At 42.6% G+C, this 21834-nt stretch overlaps 1 protein-coding gene across 1 annotated transcript; it reads left to right on the top strand.

The window, feature by feature from the left end:
- Positions 1–71: 71 nt before the first annotated feature.
- LOC123349445 (fatty acyl-CoA hydrolase precursor, medium chain-like) lies at positions 72–21718 on the top strand. The gene is made up of 14 exons (XM_044987543.1): positions 72–202; positions 4252–4456; positions 5468–5609; positions 7090–7223; positions 8963–9116; positions 9813–9914; positions 11925–12029; positions 13958–14008; positions 16232–16369; positions 16466–16546; positions 18835–18982; positions 19699–19830; positions 20904–20976; positions 21479–21718. Exons 1-14 carry the CDS (start codon positions 130–132, stop codon positions 21654–21656), a joined length of 1716 nt encoding a protein of 571 aa, XP_044843478.1. The 5' UTR covers positions 72–129; the 3' UTR covers positions 21657–21718.
- Positions 21719–21834: the final 116 nt, after the last annotated feature.

The following is a 21834-nucleotide window of genomic DNA, read 5'->3' as shown; positions in this document are numbered from 1 at the left end:
CTTTAAACAGCAAATGATCCATGTCTGAAATTGTGTAAGATGTCAGATGTTACTCTTATGTAACCTTTGCGCTTTACTGACTATTTAAAGCAAGGAACTGGCCCCCTGACTACGGGCGCACCCTGCAAAATGTCGACTGGTGAGAAAACCTTGCTGCTGTCCCTGATTTTTGCAGCCTGGTTCACAACCCTTACAGTTAACGGTAAGATTTTAAAATATTTTACACTATTGCCTTTCCTGGGGGAACAGAACAATTGAAGTACGGTTTGTTGGGAGCAGCATGGCGTGTGTGTGGTTTTAACACAGGAGTGGGCACTCAGACATTGTTTGGAAGAAATTGGACAGTCTGAATAACAGAAGGTTCTTCACTGCTTTTCATTTTCCTATTTTCAGGCATGTGCCTGTTTGTTGCAACTTTAGTTCTTATAGTGTCTGCATTACTCCCATGTGATTGTGAAGGACACTCTTTAGTGGAACAGGTACAGCTGCGTTAATATTCATTAACTAGTATCACTTGAACAGCAATAAAACTACTTATTTAGTGCTACAAATGTACACAGAGCCTTCTAAAGAGCGAGCTACATTTCCTTCCCAGAGAACCTGGACTTCAATTGCATCTGGATTATTCCCTGGGCACTTTTTCAAAGGGCTCAGAAAGTTCTTTTCCCTTCACTTGTGCCATAGGCAGGTGGCGTGCGTGGAGCAGGAGGAACAATAACACAACCAGGGGCTCTCTGTACTGAAAGCCTGGTCTGATTGCAGGTTATGAAAGTCCACTCTGCACAATACCCTGCAACTATGTTAGCAATAGTAACTAGTGTAAGCAGTGCTGTGACTGAATTCCCACGAGTGGTTCTACTTGTAGTGCGAGCAGGCTCTTACTGAAGTTGTGTTGGAAATGAATCTGGCCCTATGTGCACAGTTAAAAACAGAATTCTGTTTGGTCAGTGCAATACAGGATTGACATTTGCATTCTCTTGGTTTAGACTCATTTCAGGGTAAAAGACACCAGTCCAGACTAACTTGCAGTGGCAGTACTTCCAGTTGCTGCCACTTTCCCACACATTAAAAATGCTTTCCCTGGCCCCGTGTTTAAATTGGGAGGGATTGCAAGGGGTGACAGGCTCTGAAAAAAAATCAAGCCAGATTGTGGAAGGGTGCACTGTAAGCACTGTTTTACCAAAGTGGCTGCTCCCAGATTATGATAGACCCCCCTGCCGCCCTCACTTTTTTCAGATCGCTTTAACCACTGCCCTGGCTGCTTTTTACCCTTTTGTAAAAATTAAGATTTGTATTAGGGCTGCGTATCAAACCTGTGTAGTGAGACACTATGACATCCAGGGCATGCTGGGTGATTAATTCACTTTCGATATTACCAACCACTGACTACATTTTTCCCATTACACTGTATATAAAGCTGTCTGGCTCTGGAGATTAAATTTTCCATACTCAGTTTATGGATGGGTGAGTGCAATCAGATCCTGATCCATGTTCAGGCTCCTAGGTGCTATGGCAGTATAACTAATAAATAATAATAATAGTAAAATTCAGCCTCATTTCTTAGTTTTGATCATTATGGAATGTTCTGTAAACTGAATTATATAACTATATAACAGATCCTCCACTCCAGTCCCTTCAATTTTTGAGTTCAGGGTGTGGAGTCAAATCCCTAGATGTAAATTCTCTCTGTGGATTTAGTTCCAGGTGGAATGTAAAACTGGAAGAGTCCTATTTCCTGGATCCAACTAAAGTTCGTCCAAAGTGGCAGAAATCTTAAAAGAACAACTGATTTTGCAAATTTTAAACCATTTTGGGATGACATCTCATGTGAACAACTTGTGATATTTCAATGCTGCTGAACCCAAACCCAAGCTCCATTTTGGTCTTTAACCCAAATCTCAACCTAAATTGAATATGGATGTAAACATTCCTGCCTTAGCCAAACTACTATCCAAAATACAATTTAAAAAAACCTGCCTTAAAATGGAGTTAAGGCTGCTCAATTCCTTTCATTAAATACACAAACTTTAAAAATACACTAGCTAACAGGAAAACATAAAGGCAATTTCCTTGGGCATTCAGTTCTTATATCACCACCAGAAACACTGGATTCAGAGATGAGTGATTCTTTACAACCCATCTCATCAAATAATAGGATCTTCTGATCCCAAAGAACCAGACGCACAGGTCAATATATAACTTAGATCTTACCCCAAAATCACGCTATTGCCAATCCTTTTGTATCTAAAATCTAAAGGTTTATTTATAAATAAATAGAAAGAAAGAAAGAAAGTTCAAACTGGTTAAAGGAATCAATTACATACAGTAATGGCAAAGTTCTTGGTTCAGGCTTGTAGCAGTGATGGAATAAACTGCTGGCTTAAGTCAAGTCTCTGGAGTACATCCAGTGGTGAGCTGGAGCAGGTTCCCACAGGTTCTCAAGAACCAGTTGCTAAAATTAGACCTCTGTGGAGAACTGGTTGTTAAAGGGCCAGAGGGTGGGAAAAGAACTCTGGTCTGTGGGCCGGACCATCCTGTTGCTCCCAGGATTCCCAGCTGGGGAGGCTGAGGCTCCCCCGGCCCTTCCCCCGCTTCCCCCCAGCTGCAGCATGGCCAGCCGCCTGCACCATCTGGGCAGCTCAGCTGAGCTCTGGAATTGTCCTGCTGCCACTTTTTGAATGGCCCAGCAAGGTGTGTGTGCGGGAGGGCTGCTGCAAGCTCCAGGGCTGGCCAGAGGATAGGGGAGGAGGCAAGTGGGGCAATTTGCCCAGGCCCTGCAGGGGCCTCCGGCCCCACGACGAGCTCTCCCTGGCCCCTCCTCCACTCCCCCCCCTTTAAATCAGAACTTTTTATAGGGAACCGGTTATTAAGATTTTGGCAGCTCATCACTGAGTACATCCACAGCTTGGATGGGTCATTCAGTCCATTGTTCAGAGCTTCAGTGTGTAGCAAGTTTCCTCCAGCGGAAAGACGCAGGATTGAAGATGTGATGGAGGTGTTTCCAGGGCCTTTTATAGTTTTTGCCACGTGGAGGGCATTCCACTGTTTTTACTGTGGCAGATCACAGCAACAAGATGGAGTTTGGAGTTACACGGGAAAGTCACATGCCCATGCATTTCGCCTAGTCACAGCAGGAAATTTCATAAAGTGTAGATAGGCGTCTCCCAGGGTCATTGTCAGTTAAATGTTCTTTAGATGGGCCACTCAATTAGAATAGGCCCTCCAAGATGTGCTGGCTAATTACTAATTACTTTGTGGGCATTACTCCAGGAGCAAACATTTGAAATCCAAGTATAGAGCCAATACTTATAATGTCACATACAAAAATGATACATGCATACAGATAGCATAATAACCAGCAAATCATAACCTTTTCATAGACACCTTACTCGACAACCTTTGTACAATATTTGCTGCAAATATATAACAGTGGTTGCAACAATGATCTATATGGTCATATTTTAGTCAGATAACGTCACACCCTCATCAGCCCAAAGCTGATAAAGAGGCACAAAGGATGCCCCGAGGAAGGGGTGAATGGGAGAGAGGGCCAGCACTTTACTTCTTGTCAAGATAATTAAAGAAACACTGTTGTTTTTTTTAAATAATAATAATGCAGTGTTGCCATTACATGGTAATCAACATGACTGCCAGGTTTTCCTTAATAATACTTCCATTTGTTAAAATAGCACAATGGTCATACTTTTGAAAGACATATAAGCAACTATTTTGCTACTGAGATCTTTAACACATAGCCAACAATTAATCAACATAATGATTTCTGTATTACACATGCCTTGAGGTCAAGTTTAATGTTAAAACCTTTCTACCTTACAGGCATACATTTATTATGCAACAAGTTGCCTCTAGGAACAACATATATTTTGATAATAAATGAATGCAATATACAGACTAGGGTTGTCAGTCTTCCAGGATTGTCCTGAAATCTTGAGGAATTAAAGATTAATAGGTTATTAAAGATTATGCCAAGTGATGAAACCTCCAAGAATACGTCCAACCAAAATTGGCAACCCTAATACAGAGCTCTCAGAAGCATGGTTAGTCTTAAAAGTTGATACAGTTTGGGGGTTTTTTTTTTACTTGCTCGTGAATATTTATTGAAATATTCTGTAGGAAATGTTTAAAAGAAATCAAAGGTACATGCATAAACATCTGAAGCACTTAGAAACTTGTCAGACCATTTTGAACCTCTCTCGATATATAATCTGATTGTATGTATATGTTTCACAGGACAAAATGCTGCACCCCCAGAAGTGGTTACCAAATATGGGAAACTCCGAGGGCAGCAAATCAAAGTTGATGGAGCTGAGACACGTGTAGATGTTTTCCTGGGAATTCCCTTTGCCAAGCCGCCTGTTGGACCTTTGAGATTTTCCCCACCAGCGCCAGCTGAGCCGTGGAAGGGTCTCAGAGATGCAACTACCTACCCACCCATGTAAGACAGTGACATGAACATATGGATGGGTAGGAATGTGTAATATGGAGGAACACAATACTGACACTTATGGCAAAATAAATCTAGCAAAGTGACCTCTGGTAGAACCATTTAACTGGGGTCTGTTAATGCCTGTAGACTGTTAACTTAGGTGAGTTTTAAAGGTACATCTCAGGATATTTATTTGGCAATGTACCACTCCCACTCTTCATCAATGATGTTCTCCCTTGGGGGGCTTTTGAATCTCCAATTAGTAATGTTTTTGAAACATATACCTCAGGAGTAGAACTGAAAAGGAGCTAAGAAACGTTGGAGGGACTAAATCCAGTATTGGAGCATGAGCTTTCATGGATGAATATCCACTTCGTCGGATGCAACCGATGAAGTGGGTATTCACCCACGAAAGCTCATGCTCCAATATGTCTGTTAGTCTATAAGGTGCCACAGGACTCTTTGCTGCTTTTACAGATCCAGACTAACACGGCTACCCCTCTGATAAATGCAGCATGAATCACATTCCCAGTGCTACATATATGACTTGAGGGCAGTCTATTCTATTGCGGTTCTTATTCTGCCCTCGTCATTGTAGTGTCAACGTGCCTTCCAGTAGTGCATTAAGTGACATGATTAATATCTATAATATACTACACGATTTGGTATATAAGGTGCAAAAGAATCCAGCTGCATTTCCACTGAATGACAGCAACTGCAAGGAGGCTCTTATATGTCTTAGCTCCTGCCCATTGCTATGGTGTTTCGAAAAAGTCTGCAAGTAAGTGTGTTCTGCTGGAAGCTGTGGCCATTGTCTGTCCTTAATGCACTTTTGGCTGGCAGTCACAGGGAAGAAAATGCTTTTATGTTAAAAATGGAAAACAGTGATATGATTGTCTGTTTCCAACAATCTGGAAACTTATCACAGGTGATTTGCTGTATTTATTGTGGATGGAGCATCTGATGGTTTTTGTTACTGTGATTCTGTTGAATATTATTGATATATTTTTAATTATTAAGGTGCCTACAGGACCTAGCGGCTGGGCAGCATCTATCGGATGCATTTACTAACAGAAAAGAAAAACTTCCTTTCCAAGTTTCCGAAGACTGTTTGTTCCTAAACGTGTACACGCCTGCCAGCTCAGACAAGGACATGTTACCTGTAAGCAACATTACTGCAAAATCGGTGCCATGAGTTCAGCCCTGCTGTAACTCCATGGATGAAATTATACCTTAGTGTAAGTGGGCACAACTCCCATTAAGGGAGGTCAGTGCCTACACACTGCAGGGCTCCCGGGCCGGCTTTAGGCCGATTCGCCCAATTCCCTGGAATCTGGCCCTGAGCCTAAGAGGGCCCCGCGCCGGCGCTTAAGAGGGCCCCACGCTGGCGCCTTTTTAATTTTTACTCACCCGACGGCACTCCGGGTCTTCGGTGGCATTTCGGCAGCAGGCCCTTCACTCACTCCGGCTCTTCGGCGATGGGTCCTTGAGTGCCGCCGAAGACCCGGAGCGAGTGAAGGACCCACTGCCGAAGTGCCACCGAAAACCCAATGCACTGCCAGGTGAGTACGAATTGGGACCCACACTTGCTAAAGCCAGCCCTGCAGGGCTCAATTTGATTCCATAAGAGACACTTCACAGCACTTTACTGCTGTATGCAAACTTGCAGGTGTAGTTTTAGGGGCTGCTTTTGAAAATTGGACCAAACTATCTAGTTGCATGTTCATATTTTTAAAACATTTGTTGAGACTTATAACATAAAAACCCTCTAATATTTTATAATTAACTATTTACTGAAATGTTAAATAAGTGTGTATGTGACACACTTTTCCTTCACAAAACTCTGAAAAGAGAGAAACAAAGTAAATAGTAAAAATGTGCCCTGTCATAACTTGATGACTTGAAGGCACCTGCCTCAGTTTGGTGGTTTCTTATTTTATTTCCCATTTTCTGTTACTCAGAATTATTTTCCACATTTCATGAACATCTATTTTATTCTTCATGCCATTCTGTATATTTCATAGATGGGAGTTTTCTTAGATCTGAGATCCAAAGAGCCTGATATATCATGCCAGTTTCTAGGGGTACATGCTAAGAAAAACCTTATTGTCCTTTGAAAATAGAATCTCTGTTAGTGTATGAAGTACTCTGCAAGGACACTTGGAATTGAAGAAACAGGGCTAACTATTCCCTTTCTTTTTCTTTCCTTTTCCTGCTCCCTTCTTCTCTAGCTCTTACCCCAATTAAAAATAAAAAACCTAAACTCCCTACAATTTGTAACCAACAAATCTGGGCCAATCTTTTCCCATATTTCTCTGCTTGCAAGTTCTATTCCCATCCCCTACCCTTTGTCTGTTTGTATCTTTAGATTTAAGCCCTACAAAACAGCATAATAACAATATAAATATTTAATAAAATAATAATTTCTCTTTAAAACTGAGATGCACAGACTCAAAAAAGTCTTACCCCTTTTTTTACTATACTCTCAAGCAGCTGAGCGAGCAAGAATTGTTGTGTTGTGCAATAGCACAAAATAGTACTTTATCACAGCAAAAGTAGCAACCCTCTGGTTTGAATTTTACACCTGAAGTAATATCAGGGTGTTACAGATGTAGGTGACTAACTCTTCCTACTTTTTTCAGGTCATGGTATGGATCCATGGAGGTGGATTAGTGATTGGTGCAGCTTCAACATATGATGGGTCAGCACTATCAGCCTTTGAAAATGTGGTGGTTGTGACAATTCAATACAGACTGGGGATCCTTGGATATTTTAGGTAAGATATTGTGCCCTAAACGCACACAGGATAATGTTCCCATTGGTTGAGTCTGAAAAAGACAAGCATATGTCAATCCAGTATAAAGTGTCTTAACTCACAAGCCATAACAAATTAACTCATCCTTCTGTGGGGAAACCTGAGTGAAAACCTAATGCCACCTAACCAATAAGCTGTTTAAGGAATTCTGCTGCATATAGGCAGAAGCCTAAAAGAGAAAGGACTATATGTTTTTGTTTCTTACTTATATTTGTTTTATCGTTAATTTGAGTTGGCCATAACCAAAACCCTGGACCTAAGTGCCCTGAAATTGTGGGAAAGTTCAGATCCATAGCCTGGCTAAGCATTACCTGAACTTTGGGAAGGTTTGGGTGTGAACTAGCACTTCAGCCTATTCATGTTTTTTTACACAATAGGATTGATTTGGGTACCAAAGATCAAGGATACAAATAAATTACCTGTAAATAACCTCTCCCAAAGACAAGGAAAACAAGTATAGGATAACACCAGTGCACCCAAATAAATATTGGAGAACAGATATATTTACCTGGAACCAAAACCACCATGATGCCCTTCTGTAGGGCTTCAGACAGTGGGTTGTACATTAAAGGAAAAAAGACCAGAAAGCCACAATAGGACAGGATCATTATAAAGATGTCATCCACACAGCAGAAATTCCAAAGATATTTAGTGATTGATCGCACATCCATCTCTCCTTAAGTCACATGCTTAATTCTCCTTTAACACAGTGCCCATTCTTCTTTTCCACATTTTATACCTGCATCCCAAGTTTGTGAAATTTACCAGTAAGCATACTAATAACCCTCTGAAAACTACCATTTTTCAATTATATCTTGAACACAGTTATAATCTGATCTCTTTGATTATCTGCTTTATTTTTATACTCTAATTCAGGTGAGGCTGAAGAAAATATCAGCCCTTCTTTCAGAGGAGAGGAAAATCTGACCTGAAAAAATATCATCTTGTAGGAGTTTGGGTTAATTCTTTGGCAGGTTTATCTAATCTATTTTTGCACTATGCGCTGATGTATTCAAGCCTCAGTTCAACAGGGTGTTTAAGCTTGTGCCTAACTTTAAACCCATGAGTAGTCCCACCAACTTCATTACTTCTTTGCTGAATTGGGGCATTAGGGCTATTGTCATTTATTCCGTGCTCATCACTATAGTATCTGAGCAAGAAAAGCCAGTGTCATTATCTATAGCGCAACTGGAGGTGTGATTGCAGCAGCTCAGGTAGACATACCTGCATTAGCTTTATTTTAGCTAGCACAGCTAAGCAGTGAAGACAAGGTGACATGGAACCCAGCTGTACAAGCCCCTTCTTGGAATCTTGGAAGCTCATACTTGTGCTGCTAACCTACATGAGGGTCATGCTGTGTCTTCACTGCTCTTTTTAGCTAGATTTGATAGCTAGATTAAAGCTAATGCAGGTATCACTGTAAGAGCTGCAATCACACCTCTGACAGCAGCGTAGACATACCCTTGGATTGTGCTTCACTAGTGTCTAGGGCTAAGAGTGCTATTTAGATAACTGATGCTAGTCCTGACCTGAGTTTTTCAGAGTTTTCTCACTTGTTTTCTGTCACTGCCAAGGGCTCCATTTTCAGGTGTTTGCTCCATTACCAGCTTTGATACAATCCTTGGATATATTTTATATAACACAATTTATGTTATAAAACTTCAGGCTATCTACTTCCCTTTATATTCTTTTGCTTTCAGCTCTGGTGATGAACATGCTCGTGGAAACTGGGGTTATTTGGATCAAGTGGCAGCTCTCCAGTGGATTCAAGAAAATATTGAACATTTTGGAGGAGCTCCAGGATCTGTCACTATATTTGGAGAGTCTGCAGGAGGAGTCAGCGTTTCTGCCCTTGTAGGTTTTATAGTGATCGCTAATGAGTTTTTAAAAACACCCCTATATTTTTATTGGGAGTTTGCGAGCAAAAAGTCAGGGAGATAACGACAGGATTGAGTATTATTGGAGACCGAAGCAGCTGGGAACTGTGGTACATCAACCTTCTCTGAGGGGAGAGTTTGATATTAAAGAATTTTCTAATTAATGAAACTCTTCTTTTCATACAATCGCCTATTTGTTTTAGGAGCCCAAGTGTTGATTCCTCTTTAATTAACTTGAGTACTGAATTATTTTAAACAGCTGTGGTAGGGAACAAAATTGTGGTCAGAGAGAGTAAAATTCACCAAGGTGTAAAAATTCCAAGTTAGTGCCTCTGCCCCACTTAAGATCTGCACTAAGGGTCACTTGCACATACAGTCACCCAATCTGGGTGAGCAGCCATGGTAACAGACATTTATTTGGGGTGCATTGCTTACCCCCCCTTTTTTTATTTTATCTCAGCATATTTGGTATCAAGAGGATAATCATCTGCACCAGGCTGTGAGAGTTTAGAAGTAAATCAGCCCTTAAGTCTACAGAGCATTTGACATAGTTTAATAATATTTGCTTTTAAAAGTGAAATAATGGTGTTAAAACATAATTTGTGACACTGCAGTTTGTGACTCAGTGGTCAAAATAGATTGTTTGTGCTCTCCCTCTTTTCCTGCTTTTCAGGTCTTATCTCCTCTGGCAAAGGGCTTGTTCCATAAGGCCATCTCAGAGAGTGGAGTTACAATCAACGCGTTGTTTACTGCTCATCCTGAAGCACAAGCTAATGTAGGTTCTTGGTAATATCGAGACTGTATTTGTAGAAGCTGGGACCTGACTTGCGCCTGTAAAAATGTACAGTAACTGTAGACATTTTTGTGTGGAAATAAGAAAACTGTGCATACTTGATATTTTAATACTCAAATACCCATTTATAGGTGCATGTATCATATTGGCATGTTCAAACCCACAGATGCACATGTACGCACATATTTTTGGCTTAGTCTTACTCCCACTTTAAAAAAAAAATGGCACCCAGCATCCCATTGTAAAGGAAGGTAGTGTGGTTTTGTGATTAGAGTACAGCAGGGGTAGTCAATAGGCAGACCGCGGGCCAAATCTGGACCTCCAGATGCTTTTGAACAGACCGCAAAATCTTTTAATTTATTTATTATCATTATTGCTATTAATTTTGTTTTATTTTCTCTGGAGTCTGGACCTTGACTATACCTTAACCAAGAAATTTGGACCTTGTCAAAAAATAATTGATTACCTCTGTATTACAGGACTGGCCAGTGGGAAACCTGAGTTCTATTCCCATTTGTGCCATTTAACTGGTTGTTAAAAAGGGAGCGGATAATACTTACCTACCTGACAGCAGTGGCGCTAGTTTTGGGAACGGATGAATGTCCCCTTCTCACCGAATTTTGCATTTACTCAAAGTTCCATAGACCAGAGCTGGGAGGGAGCATGGCCTGACCACTTTTAAGCACTAGACCTGTACCAAATCAGTACGGCTGCTCCCAGAACAGTTAGGAGTGGTTCTCCGTAACACCACTGAAATTAGACTTGATCGCCCCTCTGTAAAGATGACGGGGCAGCCAGGCCAAATTTCAGTGGGTGGCATTGCAACCTGGCATGCTGGGTTGCCGTGCCATTTAAATTTGGCTTGGCTGCCCCTCCATCCAGACGGAGGGGTGGCTGGGCCAAATGGTGTTGCAGCCCAGAACACAAGGAGTCTGCTCCTCTACAGCACAGCGTAGGAGAGTCCACTGAGAAAGACAGCACTCATGCACTGTGCGGATGAGAGAGAGGGGAGACTCCCCAGCTGAGGGAGTGCCTTGGTCCCTGTGGAAGGTGTGGGGACTGGAATGGGGTCACTGCTGGGAAGGGAGGGACAGGGAGCAGAACTGGAATTTGCCCTGCCTCCCAAGAAACATGTGCCTCCTCAACTGCCTGACAGATATGTGTGAGGCTTAGTTGATTAATGTTTGTGAAGCTATTTGACTTCCTCATGTGGAAGACCCTGTAAAAATGCAAAGTATTGTTATTACATCCTGCAACAATCAAATTAGAAAGAGTTTACAGCAAAATTGGAACTGAACTTATTGGAGGCAGAAATGTCCTAGAGAATATGTCACCTTATACAATTAGTATCCAATACTGGAACCAATGAAATCTCTAGTTTGTAGACACCTGAGTTTTTGGAGGATTCCACTAGGCCAGTTTGAGGTGCTCTGGGACTGGCCACTTAGGGACTTCTATGGGTTCCCTCCCAGCTAGCTGCCCATAGCTGCGCTGTCCCTGGCTTAGCTGACTCCACTGCTGAGCAACAAGTGTGACCTCTAGCTGCAAAATGTGAGAAAAGCTAATGTAGTTTACTAAGCACGCGACTGACTTATACGTTGTGATCCTGGCTCTGATACACACCCTCCATGTCTTGCTCAAGTCATTTAACCTCTGTGCCTTTGTTTTGCCATCTTCCTACCTGGGAGGAGTTTTGTGATGATGAGTTAATGTTTGTAAAGCTCTAAGAAAGTAAATTAAACCAGCAAGTGCACAGAGCTGTATGATTTATTTGCAGCATCATCCCTTGAAAAGCATTTGAAATATACGAAGTCCAGAATGTACAGCTGAGCTCTCTGTCTCCTACAGTAGAAAAAAAATCCCAGACCCACCCAAAACTTAACGTGTACACAGCGCACTGAAGGGATAAAGTGCTATCTAAGAGCTAAATATTGTTGTTGTTATTCTCCATACAGAGCTACTAAAAGTGACTTTTTTTTTTATTGATTGCAGAAAATTGCTAAGGTATCTGACTGCCAATCAACCAGCTCTGCTGCAATGGTTCATTGTCTGAGGAAAAAGACAGAGGAAGAAATGATGGAAATAACGCTGAAGATGGTAGGTGGCACTGTAACTCACTGTGTGTGGTGACTGTTCATCTTTTACTGCAACCAAGCAGGATTTCAACCTTGGGTCCAAGAGTGTGCTTATTTTCCCTTTCTGATTGCATCAGAGGAGGAATTAATGACACTAGATTATAAGTGCTTTGGAGCAGGGAACCACGCATATGCATTTGCATTGCCTGGCACAATGGAGCCCTGACTGTGAGTGAGGTCTCCGAGTGCTCCCTTGTTATAAACCATACCTAATAACTTGGGTTATTGCCCTTGGAAAGAAAATGAGTAAAAGGAGATAGGACAGACATTTATGAAGTGACGAGGGACAGAGAGGACAGTGGGCCATTTGTGTTTACCTTCGCTGATAACCAGAGCACGAGTGCACTCGCTATTAAAAGTAACAAATGTAAAAGATAAAAAGCAGTGCTATTACATGGTGCATATTAATTAAACCACAGAGCCAAATACAGTATCTTAATAAGCTTCTAATGAAGATTAGACTTGTCTGACTAAAGGTACATTTTCTGTCATGGCTGTTGTCAGGATCAAGGCCTCTGTGATTTTTTCCACAACTTTTGACATTTGAGTTTTTTGCCATGTGGTGGAGATGACAGTAAACAACTAACCTCATTTCCCTGAGAACCTTAGGAGTCATCACGTTAAAGCCTGCCTACCACGGGAAGTGGGAGCTCTAGTGGTTGTTGTGCTGGGGAAAGGTGTCAGACTCTACGATTTCTGTAATGGGGCACGTGTGAGATGCACCAGGGCAGCACTATTGTCCCTGCAGCTGTGGTAGAGACAGTCATGGAAGCAGTCCAGAGAGTGGTTCTTTCCTTGACTGAACTGGCAGGAACTGGGATGGCAGTTTCAAATAGTTTTGGGATGGGATTTTCAAATCACCCTATGGGAGTTCAATGTCCAACTCCTAGTAAACTTGGGTACCGTTGGACTCCTTTAAAAACCCCAATCCTAGCTATCTGTTAAATGTTATTGCATGGCTTTAAAAAATTGTATTGCAAAACAAAGACCATTTGGCTATAAATAACATGACCGGGGCATTTTTCTCTACATTCATGACCTTAGATTTTGTTTTACCATGACCACGCTATTTTTTTATATAATTTGTGATGCTAAACGACTAGCCCCTACTTAGAGTATAGTAAGAGTAGCATCTGAAATGAGAATGAAAAATATAAAAATGTCAAGGCCTGCCTATCCTTATTCTTCAGCTGATCAGGACTGAACTGCCACCTCCCCCATAACGTAGCATAATTGCATAGGATGCTTTATTAGTGATATTCACCTTCCTCTCATGTATTGCACCTTCCTCTAATATATTGAATTCTCACAGAAGGTCAGAAGAGGGACCACTGATCTATTCTTCTTTGGCAGTTCCTAAGTTCCTAGAGCAGGGGTAGGCAACCTATGGCACGCGTGCTGAAGGCGCACGCGAGCTGATTTCCAGTGGCACTCACACTGACCGGGTCCTGGCCACTGGTCCAGGGGGCTAAGCATTTTATTTGAATTTTAAATGAAGCTTCTTAAACATTTTAAAAACAGTATTTACTTTACATACAATAGTTTAGTTATATGTTATAGACTTATAGAAAGAGACCTTCTAAAAACATTAAAATGTATTACTGGCACATGAAACCTTAAATTAGAGTGAATAAATGAAGACTCGGCACACCACTCCTGAAAGGCTGCCGACCCCTGTCCTAAGGTAACCCTGCTTGTTGTTAAGCAGACGCAGACATAGAGAAAAGACAGGCGGAAATGGTGAAGCTGATTGGTGACACTGTAGCTCGTGTCTGCAATGACACTGCAACTTTTACTGAAATAAAATTAACAAAATGCATGCTGTAACATTAGAAAAAGTGGCAACCATCACACAACTCATCCTTTTCTTCTCTTCCTTGCCTTTTGCAGGAATTCACAACAGTACAGTTAAATGCTGCATCATCTGGAGACTCTGAAAAGGTGACACTTTTTTTCATTTCCTGTTTGAGCTTTGAACTATTTATGTCCTGTCATGAACCCATTTTCAAGAGGGAGATGGAATCACAGCAAGAATGTACCAAAACTCTCAATTTCCCAAGGAGAACAAACACAAAAAATGCAGGCTTGAGAATTCAAGCAAATGAGAAAATGTCCAAGAGGAAAATGGCCCATTTTTTCACAGCTCCCAGTGCCACCATGGTCATCAGCCAAATGTATCCACTGGGACTGGCGTGCAGGAAGTAAGCAACGCATATTTGGGGATCTTACTAAGGATTAATCAAAACTGCACAAAGTATAGAACATCTGACATTTTTGTTTTCTGCAGAATTGCAATTTATTGCCCCACTTACATAGTTTACCACATTAGCTTACTGAACTGTTTTCCGATACCCCAACATAAGTTAATTCTGCCCTTACTTACACATATGCATGCCCAGTAGTGGGGTGACCAGCTGTCCTGTTTTTAAGCCCTCCTGCAGGTGTCCCAACTTTTTCTTAAAAAAGGACAAATTGTCCCGTATTTTCTATCTCCCCCCATCACTACTGGTGCTGGACAAATCCCTACTTGCCAGTCGCCCGCCCACCAGCAGTGATTGGGGACAGGTCCAGTGGCCGATGATGGGGGTGGGTGTGCAAGGCTGGTGCAAAGATGCAGTGCGCTCCCTCGGCTGGTCCATCAGCGCAGTCCCTGCTGCATGCAGCCTCTCAGCCAGCAGGGCTCTGCCCCCCGACCCGTTTCCGGCCGTCTCTGGCTGCGCACTGCAGTGGCTGGTGAGTGCAGGAAGGCGCCAGGCAGCAGCCAGTTATGCGTTGCCCACCCATCAGCCCTTTACATGCTCCCCCTCTTGCTGTCCTCTCCCTGCTTTGCCCCTTCGCCCCACCCAGTCCCGCTGCTCCTCCATATCCCTCCCGGTGGGACGCATCCCACTCCCAGCCCTGAGCGGAGAACCAGCCACTGGTCAGAACACCTGCAGGCTCCAAGGCAGCCCCCGGGACATGGGCTTAGCATCCTCTTCACACCCCAGCTCTGGGTCCTGCCTCCAGGGAGCGTGGGACTGCTCCATCCCCTAGGCACCCTCCCCTGCTGAGCCACCTCTATGGCCAGGTTCGCTGAAGTCCCTGCAGTCAGGTTCCCTGGGCCCTGGTGCACAGTGTATCTTTAGGGCTTAACCCATTCCTGCCTGCACGGTAGCCAGGGAGCCAGGAGGCACCTGGGTTATGTCAGTGGCCAGCAGCAGTCTGGCGGTGTTAGCTGCCTTTTTACGCTGTGCAGGCAGAAAGGGACAAGCTGCTTCCAGCCACGTGCGTGGGGGGGGGGGAGGGAGTGCCAAAGAGATTAACTCTGCAAAGACATGCCAGGTCACCCCTTCCCCACACTCCTCCTTCCCTGCGGCTGGAAGCAGCTCCTGTCCCTTCCCTCCTGCACAGTGCCAAAAAGCTGCTGCTGGCCACGTTCTGGTGTAAGTGCTGGCAGAAATCGGGGTGGGGGGGGGGGATGTGACCATGTGTGCCCCCTCAGCATGTTGCCTCGGTAAGACACAGTGCCAGGTACCAGGAGAGGAGTCTCCTGGAGGCCCATCCTGGAGGCCCAGCCAGGCATGGAGGGTGGAGAGCACCAGGCAGGGAGGATCTGGTCGGTTGGTCGATCACTCCTACTGTGTGAGAGGGGTGTACGGGAGTGTGTGTGTGTGAACCCTAATGCCTTAAAGATAAGAAGGCAAATAAAAAGAATCCAACTACGCAGTGTTTCTTTTTAATGGAGGCTCAGTCAACTTGATGTTAATTTGAATGTTTGTACTGCATAGTTCTGATTGATTGTCATTGAACTCGCTTGAATACGAGTCATTTTACAAGGTGTCCCATATTCAGCATAGGGAAATAAGATCACCCTACGCAGTAGGGTTGGAATGGTCTAAGCAAGGATGGAATTTGACTGACTTATCTATGTGCCAAGAGCATTTGACATACAAAGGGCAGAACACACATTGTTAAGCCAGATAGAAAATCTGCAGGAGAAACTTGGAACATGACTTGAAATGTGTATTCATCTCTTACATACACGTCTTACACTTTCACTAATAACACATGAGCTCACCTGGGCACTTGTTTAGGCTTGGTTGAGGTCTGCAGTGGGAATCTTGAAATATCTTCTACAGGCAAAAGTAACTTATAAATAACAAAGGAATTTTTTTCCTTCTGCAGTCCCTATTCATCTCTGCAGTTTTGGATGGTGTATTTTTTCCTAAGAGCCCTGAGGAGCTACTGGCTGAAAAAGCAATCAATGCAGTCCCATATATAATAGGAGTAAATAACCAGGAATTTGGATGGCTACTTCCTAATGTAAGTGATTGTAATAGCTTTATTTATAGCCCAGTCTGTTAACTCTTTAGAAATATAGGAATTCATGGGCAATGTCATGTTCTTTTTACTGTGCAGATGTTCAAATATCCTGCTTTCACTGAAGGGTTGGACAAAGAAACAGTAACCTCACTGCTACTGGCCTCAGAGTTCTTTACAGTAAGAGACTATTTCAAATTAATTCACATATGATGGGTATAGTCCTAGGTGAGATCTCCCTCCCCAACTTTCAATACAGTGTGCAAGAATATTTTACGCCATACTGCTTTATTGCTGGGCTAGGACTTTCATCTTGGGAAGAGGTGTATATCATGGGGTGGGGGGAGAATTCATTCGGAGCTAAAACTTCTGAACGGAGGGAGACATACTGCTGACAGAAATGTGCCAAACAGGCAGAAGGGGAAGTGAAGCACAATCCTGCTCCCTCTTGAGATTAGACATCCCACAAAATCTGCTATAACCTATGCTTTTCTTCCCCTCCACTCCTCCTGCAGGAGGTGGAGTCCCATTCTTTAACAGGGGTTCGATGGGCAGCTGCAGGCCAGGAAGCCCTTGGCAGCATGGCTCCTGCAGGTATTGCATTGTCATGGGGCTGCAGGGAGTTGGGAGGGCCAGGCAGCAGCACGTGAGGGACTTCAAGAGGGAGTATATCTCCAGTTTATCTCTGAGGTCCACCTACATCCATCAGAGATTTGGGGGTTTCAAACTCTTGGCCTCTGACAGAAAGAAGTGGGAGTAAACCTTGGTTCCCTTCCCCAGTGGGAGAAATCTGTGGAAACTCATGAAATTTCTGCTCACCCGTATAGATTATTCCCATGTGGAGGGGAATAGGTCCCTATTGAGTATCATGAACATCAAAAGTTCAAAAATCATGGGATCGGCCGCAAAATCATCAGATTGTTTTAAAGAGAACATAGTAATTTTTGGTCTGTCTTTAGTTTTTTGAAGTCCCCAGTGTGTGTGGCAGATACCATGTTGCCAACTCTCCCAAATGCATACAGTGAGGTGATTCTAGCCCCTCCTGCCAGAGCTCTCGCTGCTGCCCAATGGCACAGAACTTCCAGCTTCTCTCCAAATCTCACTCTTCTAATTAATTAATTCTGTGGTCCGCCCCACCCCTGCCCCACAGGTACCCATCCCCCAGCCCAGCCATTAATTTACTTACTTCCCTCCCCTGCCCTACATCCACCCGCAGCTGCTCAGCACACTTCTTCTCCTTCTGTAGCTTCTGTGGGTTCTTTATCCACTTTCCCCCTTCCTAGGCCTGTGTTGCAGCCAGGGAGGAAGAGGAGAGAGACAGGAGCACAATTTTTTTTTATAATTGCTCATCTTAATTAATTAGCCTCTTAGAGTTGGTAAGGCATCTCCCACCTTTTCATGTTCTCTGTATGTGTATATATATCTCCTTACTATATGTTCCATTCTATGCATCCGAGGAAGTGAGCTGTAGCCTGCGAAAGCTTATGCTAAAAAATATTTGTTAGTCTCTAAGGTGCCACAAGTATTCCTGTTCTTTTTACTAGAGCTAATGTCACTACTTCTGTTTGTTCATCAGCATTACTGATTGATAACACTTGTGTGGATGTTAATATAGTGGTCTCTGCCCCCTCCTGCAAACCTCTTCCTCCCAAAGATAGCATGAGTTGGCAACCTCACAATTTCTAACTCAGAGTTTTGAGTACTTCCCAGTCCCCCCCATGATGTGGGATTTTCTGTGGAAGGAGGTAACGTGGTCCAGTGTACATAGGATTAGCTAGTGACAAGAACAAATGGATATAAACTGGACACTAGGAAGTTTAGACTTGAAATTAGACGAAGGTTTCTAACCATTAGAGGAGTGAAGTTCTGGAGTAGCCTTCCAAGGGGAGTAGTGGGGGCAAAAAAAATATCTGGCTTCAAGACTAAGCTTGATAAGGTTATGGAGGGGATGGTATGATGGGATAGCCTAATTTTGGCAATTAATTTGGCAATTGATCTTTGATTATTAGCAGGTAAATATGGCCAGTGGTCTATGATGGGATGTTAGATGGGGTGGGATCTGAGTTACTACAGAGAATTCTTTCCTGGGTGCTGGCTGGTGAGTCTTGCCCACGTGCTCAGGGTTTAGCTGATCGCCATATTTGGGGTCGGGAAGGAATTTTCCTGCAGGGCAGATTGGCAGAGGCCCTGGAGGTTTTTTGCCTTCCTCTGCAGCGTGGGGCACGGGTCTCTTGCTGGAGGACTCTCTGCACCTTGAGGTCTTTAAGCCATGATTTGAGGACTTCAATAACTCAGACATAGGTCAGGGGTTTGTTACAGGAGTGAGTGGGTGAGATTCTGTGGCCTGCATTGTGACCTTAAAGTCTATGTCTGCTGAAGGGTTCTAGGGATAATGAAGCTTGCTAAATGTTGCAGTTGTTTCCAATAAATATCATCATTATAACAAGTATCTTTATTGTTCATTCTAGCATGTTCCTGCTGAGTTCACTTATCTATTAACTGATGAATATCTAAGCAATATAGAGGAGCCTACCCAGCTACGAGATAGGCTTTTTGAATTGATGGGAGATGTAATCTTTGTTTTGCCATCCATTCAAACAGCTAGATATCACAGAGGTAAGTTACCAGTTCAGTACATATTTTTTTAAAAAGGTTAAATTCCATCCTACCAATATTCTTGTTCAAAGCCTGACCAGGAAGTAGGTTCCTGTCTATATTCCTGTGTCTGTAATGGATCATCTCAACAGCTTTTCAGCCCCAATCTCCTGCTGTCATGAAACTTTATTTAGAAAAATGCATGACCATGGCTCTGTCTTTCATGGCTCCTGAAAGAACCATGTTACCATGAAATCCAGGAGAGCTGAACACACGGTAGAAGAAATGGTCCCTTACAGGAAAGCTAGAGCTGCGGGTTTAGGGGGTTGAGCCCCATTCTCGTTTGCAGGGAAGGAGCAGGCACATACCTCCTGTAATAGGTATGACAGTGTAAAAGCCCATGGAAGTGAATACAGGGGGTTCCTGCTCTTCATGTTGTCCTAAGGGACAATCAAGTGCATAGTTTAGTATCATATGAACTTCTGAACTTTTTCTATTGGCACCAGCTCTATGACTCTCTGGGGGCTCATTGTGCTGCAGATGACTATTGTCCATTAATCTTTGGTAATGTATGTTTGCATCTGAATTCCAGTTAGTATTAATAATCAAATAAATAATCAATAAAATGGCTATCATTTTGCCAGCATCTTATCAAAGTAGCTCTTGATTAAAATGTATTGTTCTGTGCGGAATATATTTTTAATACTGGAATTCTTCTTAACTTTGTTTTCTATTAGATTCGGGCAACCCCGTCTACGTTTATGATTTTCATCATCGATCAAGTTCATATGAAGGTGTTAGACCAGACTTCGTAAAAGCTGATCACGGCGATGAAATTGGCTATGTTTTTGGAAAGCCTTTCTTAGCCGGTGATGTCTCCATGCTTGCTAAAGAATTCTTATTAAAGCATCATTATTGTGACACGTGGAACTGATGTCTAATAATGTTGTGAATACTGAAATGTAATAGTTGTATGAACACTGTATGTGTCTGGGTCAGTGAGGTGAAATTATTGTATATTGGGTTATTGGAATTTTCTGTATGGCTGCATTGATCAAATTTATATTGGGGGTTGTGGAATGTTAACTATAAGCCTATAATGCTCAAATTTATAGGGGTCAATCTGTGCATGAAGGCAGCACAATGGCTTCCCAAATAAGAACACCCAAGCACATTCTTGAAAGACAACGGGGCAAGTTGTTAGCTTCTAGGACTCTGTTCAGTCTCAAAACAAATTGAAAACCTGGTTTTGCCAGAGCTGAAAGTTACCAGATCAAAGGGCTATAAACAGTTCAAAGGTGACTTGATTCCTCTGAAAGATGATAAAAACTGTGCTGTAAATTCAGGAGTGAGCTCTGACAAGGAAACAAGCTTACGTAGAGTTAGGCTCTGCTGAAAGAACTAGTCCTACCAGGGTCCTAGTGTGAAAAGCAGTTTGGTACCTTGTAAACTGCATATAGTCCGTTTTATTGTTTTTAAAGTATGTTTTCTCCAAAATGCTTTTTGTTCTAATGATACTTTGTTTTTTTAAGGAACCTGGTTGGTAATTGATTACCACTGTAATTGCCCCTGCAGGAACAGGACTGTAGAGTCCGATCCTAGATTAGACCTGCTGAAGCGATCATAATTAGTACCAGGGGACTGCTACCGAGGATCTGATCTTAGAGTTTGAGAATTGCATGATTTCCCCTTAGCAGGTGACAGCTAAAGGCCTGAGACCTGGGCAGAGAACCAGGAAAGGGTCAGAGGTGCAGTTTGCCCAGTAACTGTGACATTATTATTAGTTGAGCCCTGTTTGCAGGCTCACTGCTGTAAAAATATAGATGTGATCTTTGTTTCCTGTCTTATAGTAGTGATCTATAGATACTTTGGAATCAATTCTGAGTGCACCTATATTAGTATAATCTTTGTGCTGACATTATATTTCATATCTTGCCTGCAGGTGATGCTACAGAAGAAGAGGGTAAACTCAGCAAAACAATTATGAAATACTGGGCTAATTTTGCTCGAAAAGGGTGAGACTTGTAATACATTCATTAGGGGACGGATTTTGTCATTGCTACTGAAAACACTATGCCAGCACTTTTCTGGTGGGCCCCATATTTCTGCAGAGTTTAAGATTTCATTTCAAAACAAACTAGTTTCCAATTCCAAAGAAAACATGCCAAATGTGATTTACTGCAGGACCATCGTAATGAACCTGCAGATAAGCAGAAAAATTAGGTCCAAGGGCCTGAGCTATCACACTCATATAATGAACCATTAGAGCTGAAGCCTAATGAAGAAAATGTAAATGTCAGCATTATCTGTTTCACTGCTAATAACAGATCATTTTAGCAGAAACATCCAGAGATTGTGGGGTTGTGAGCAAAGCTTGAATTAACCACCGCTGTGTCCTTCCCCGTCCCCAAGGACTCTGACTCTTGACAATTAATGAACAAACACTGTGTTGTGCAGTTTTCGTCGCAATGATAGAAAAGTGGCAAGATGTTTCTTCACTGTATTTTTTTTTTCTAGAAATCCTAATGGTGAAGGTTTGGTGACATGGCCAGCGTATAATGTGGATGAACAATACCTTATAATAGACATAAAGCAGAAAGCAGCAAAGAAATTAAAAGAGAACCGAGTGGAGTTCTGGACAAAGACTCTGCCTAAAAAGATGGCTGAAGGAAAGAGAAAGCAGGAAGAGTTATGAAGTCTGAGAAGCATATGGGTTGCTTTTAGTACAGTGAAATAAAACAAGATGTCATAAACAGATAAGGGTTAAGGTCTCTTTTACCTGTAAAGGGTTAACAAGCTCAGTAATCTGATGGACACCTGACCAGAGGACCAATCAAGCGACAAGATAATTTCAAATCTCTGTGGAGGGAAGT

The sequence above is a fragment of the Mauremys mutica genome, chromosome 14, assembly GCF_020497125.1.
Source record: "Mauremys mutica isolate MM-2020 ecotype Southern chromosome 14, ASM2049712v1, whole genome shotgun sequence".
Classification (NCBI taxonomy): domain Eukaryota; kingdom Metazoa; phylum Chordata; order Testudines; family Geoemydidae; genus Mauremys; species Mauremys mutica.
The sequence above is the reverse complement of the archived record's forward strand: the minus strand, read 5'-3'. Positions and strand labels throughout refer to the sequence as shown.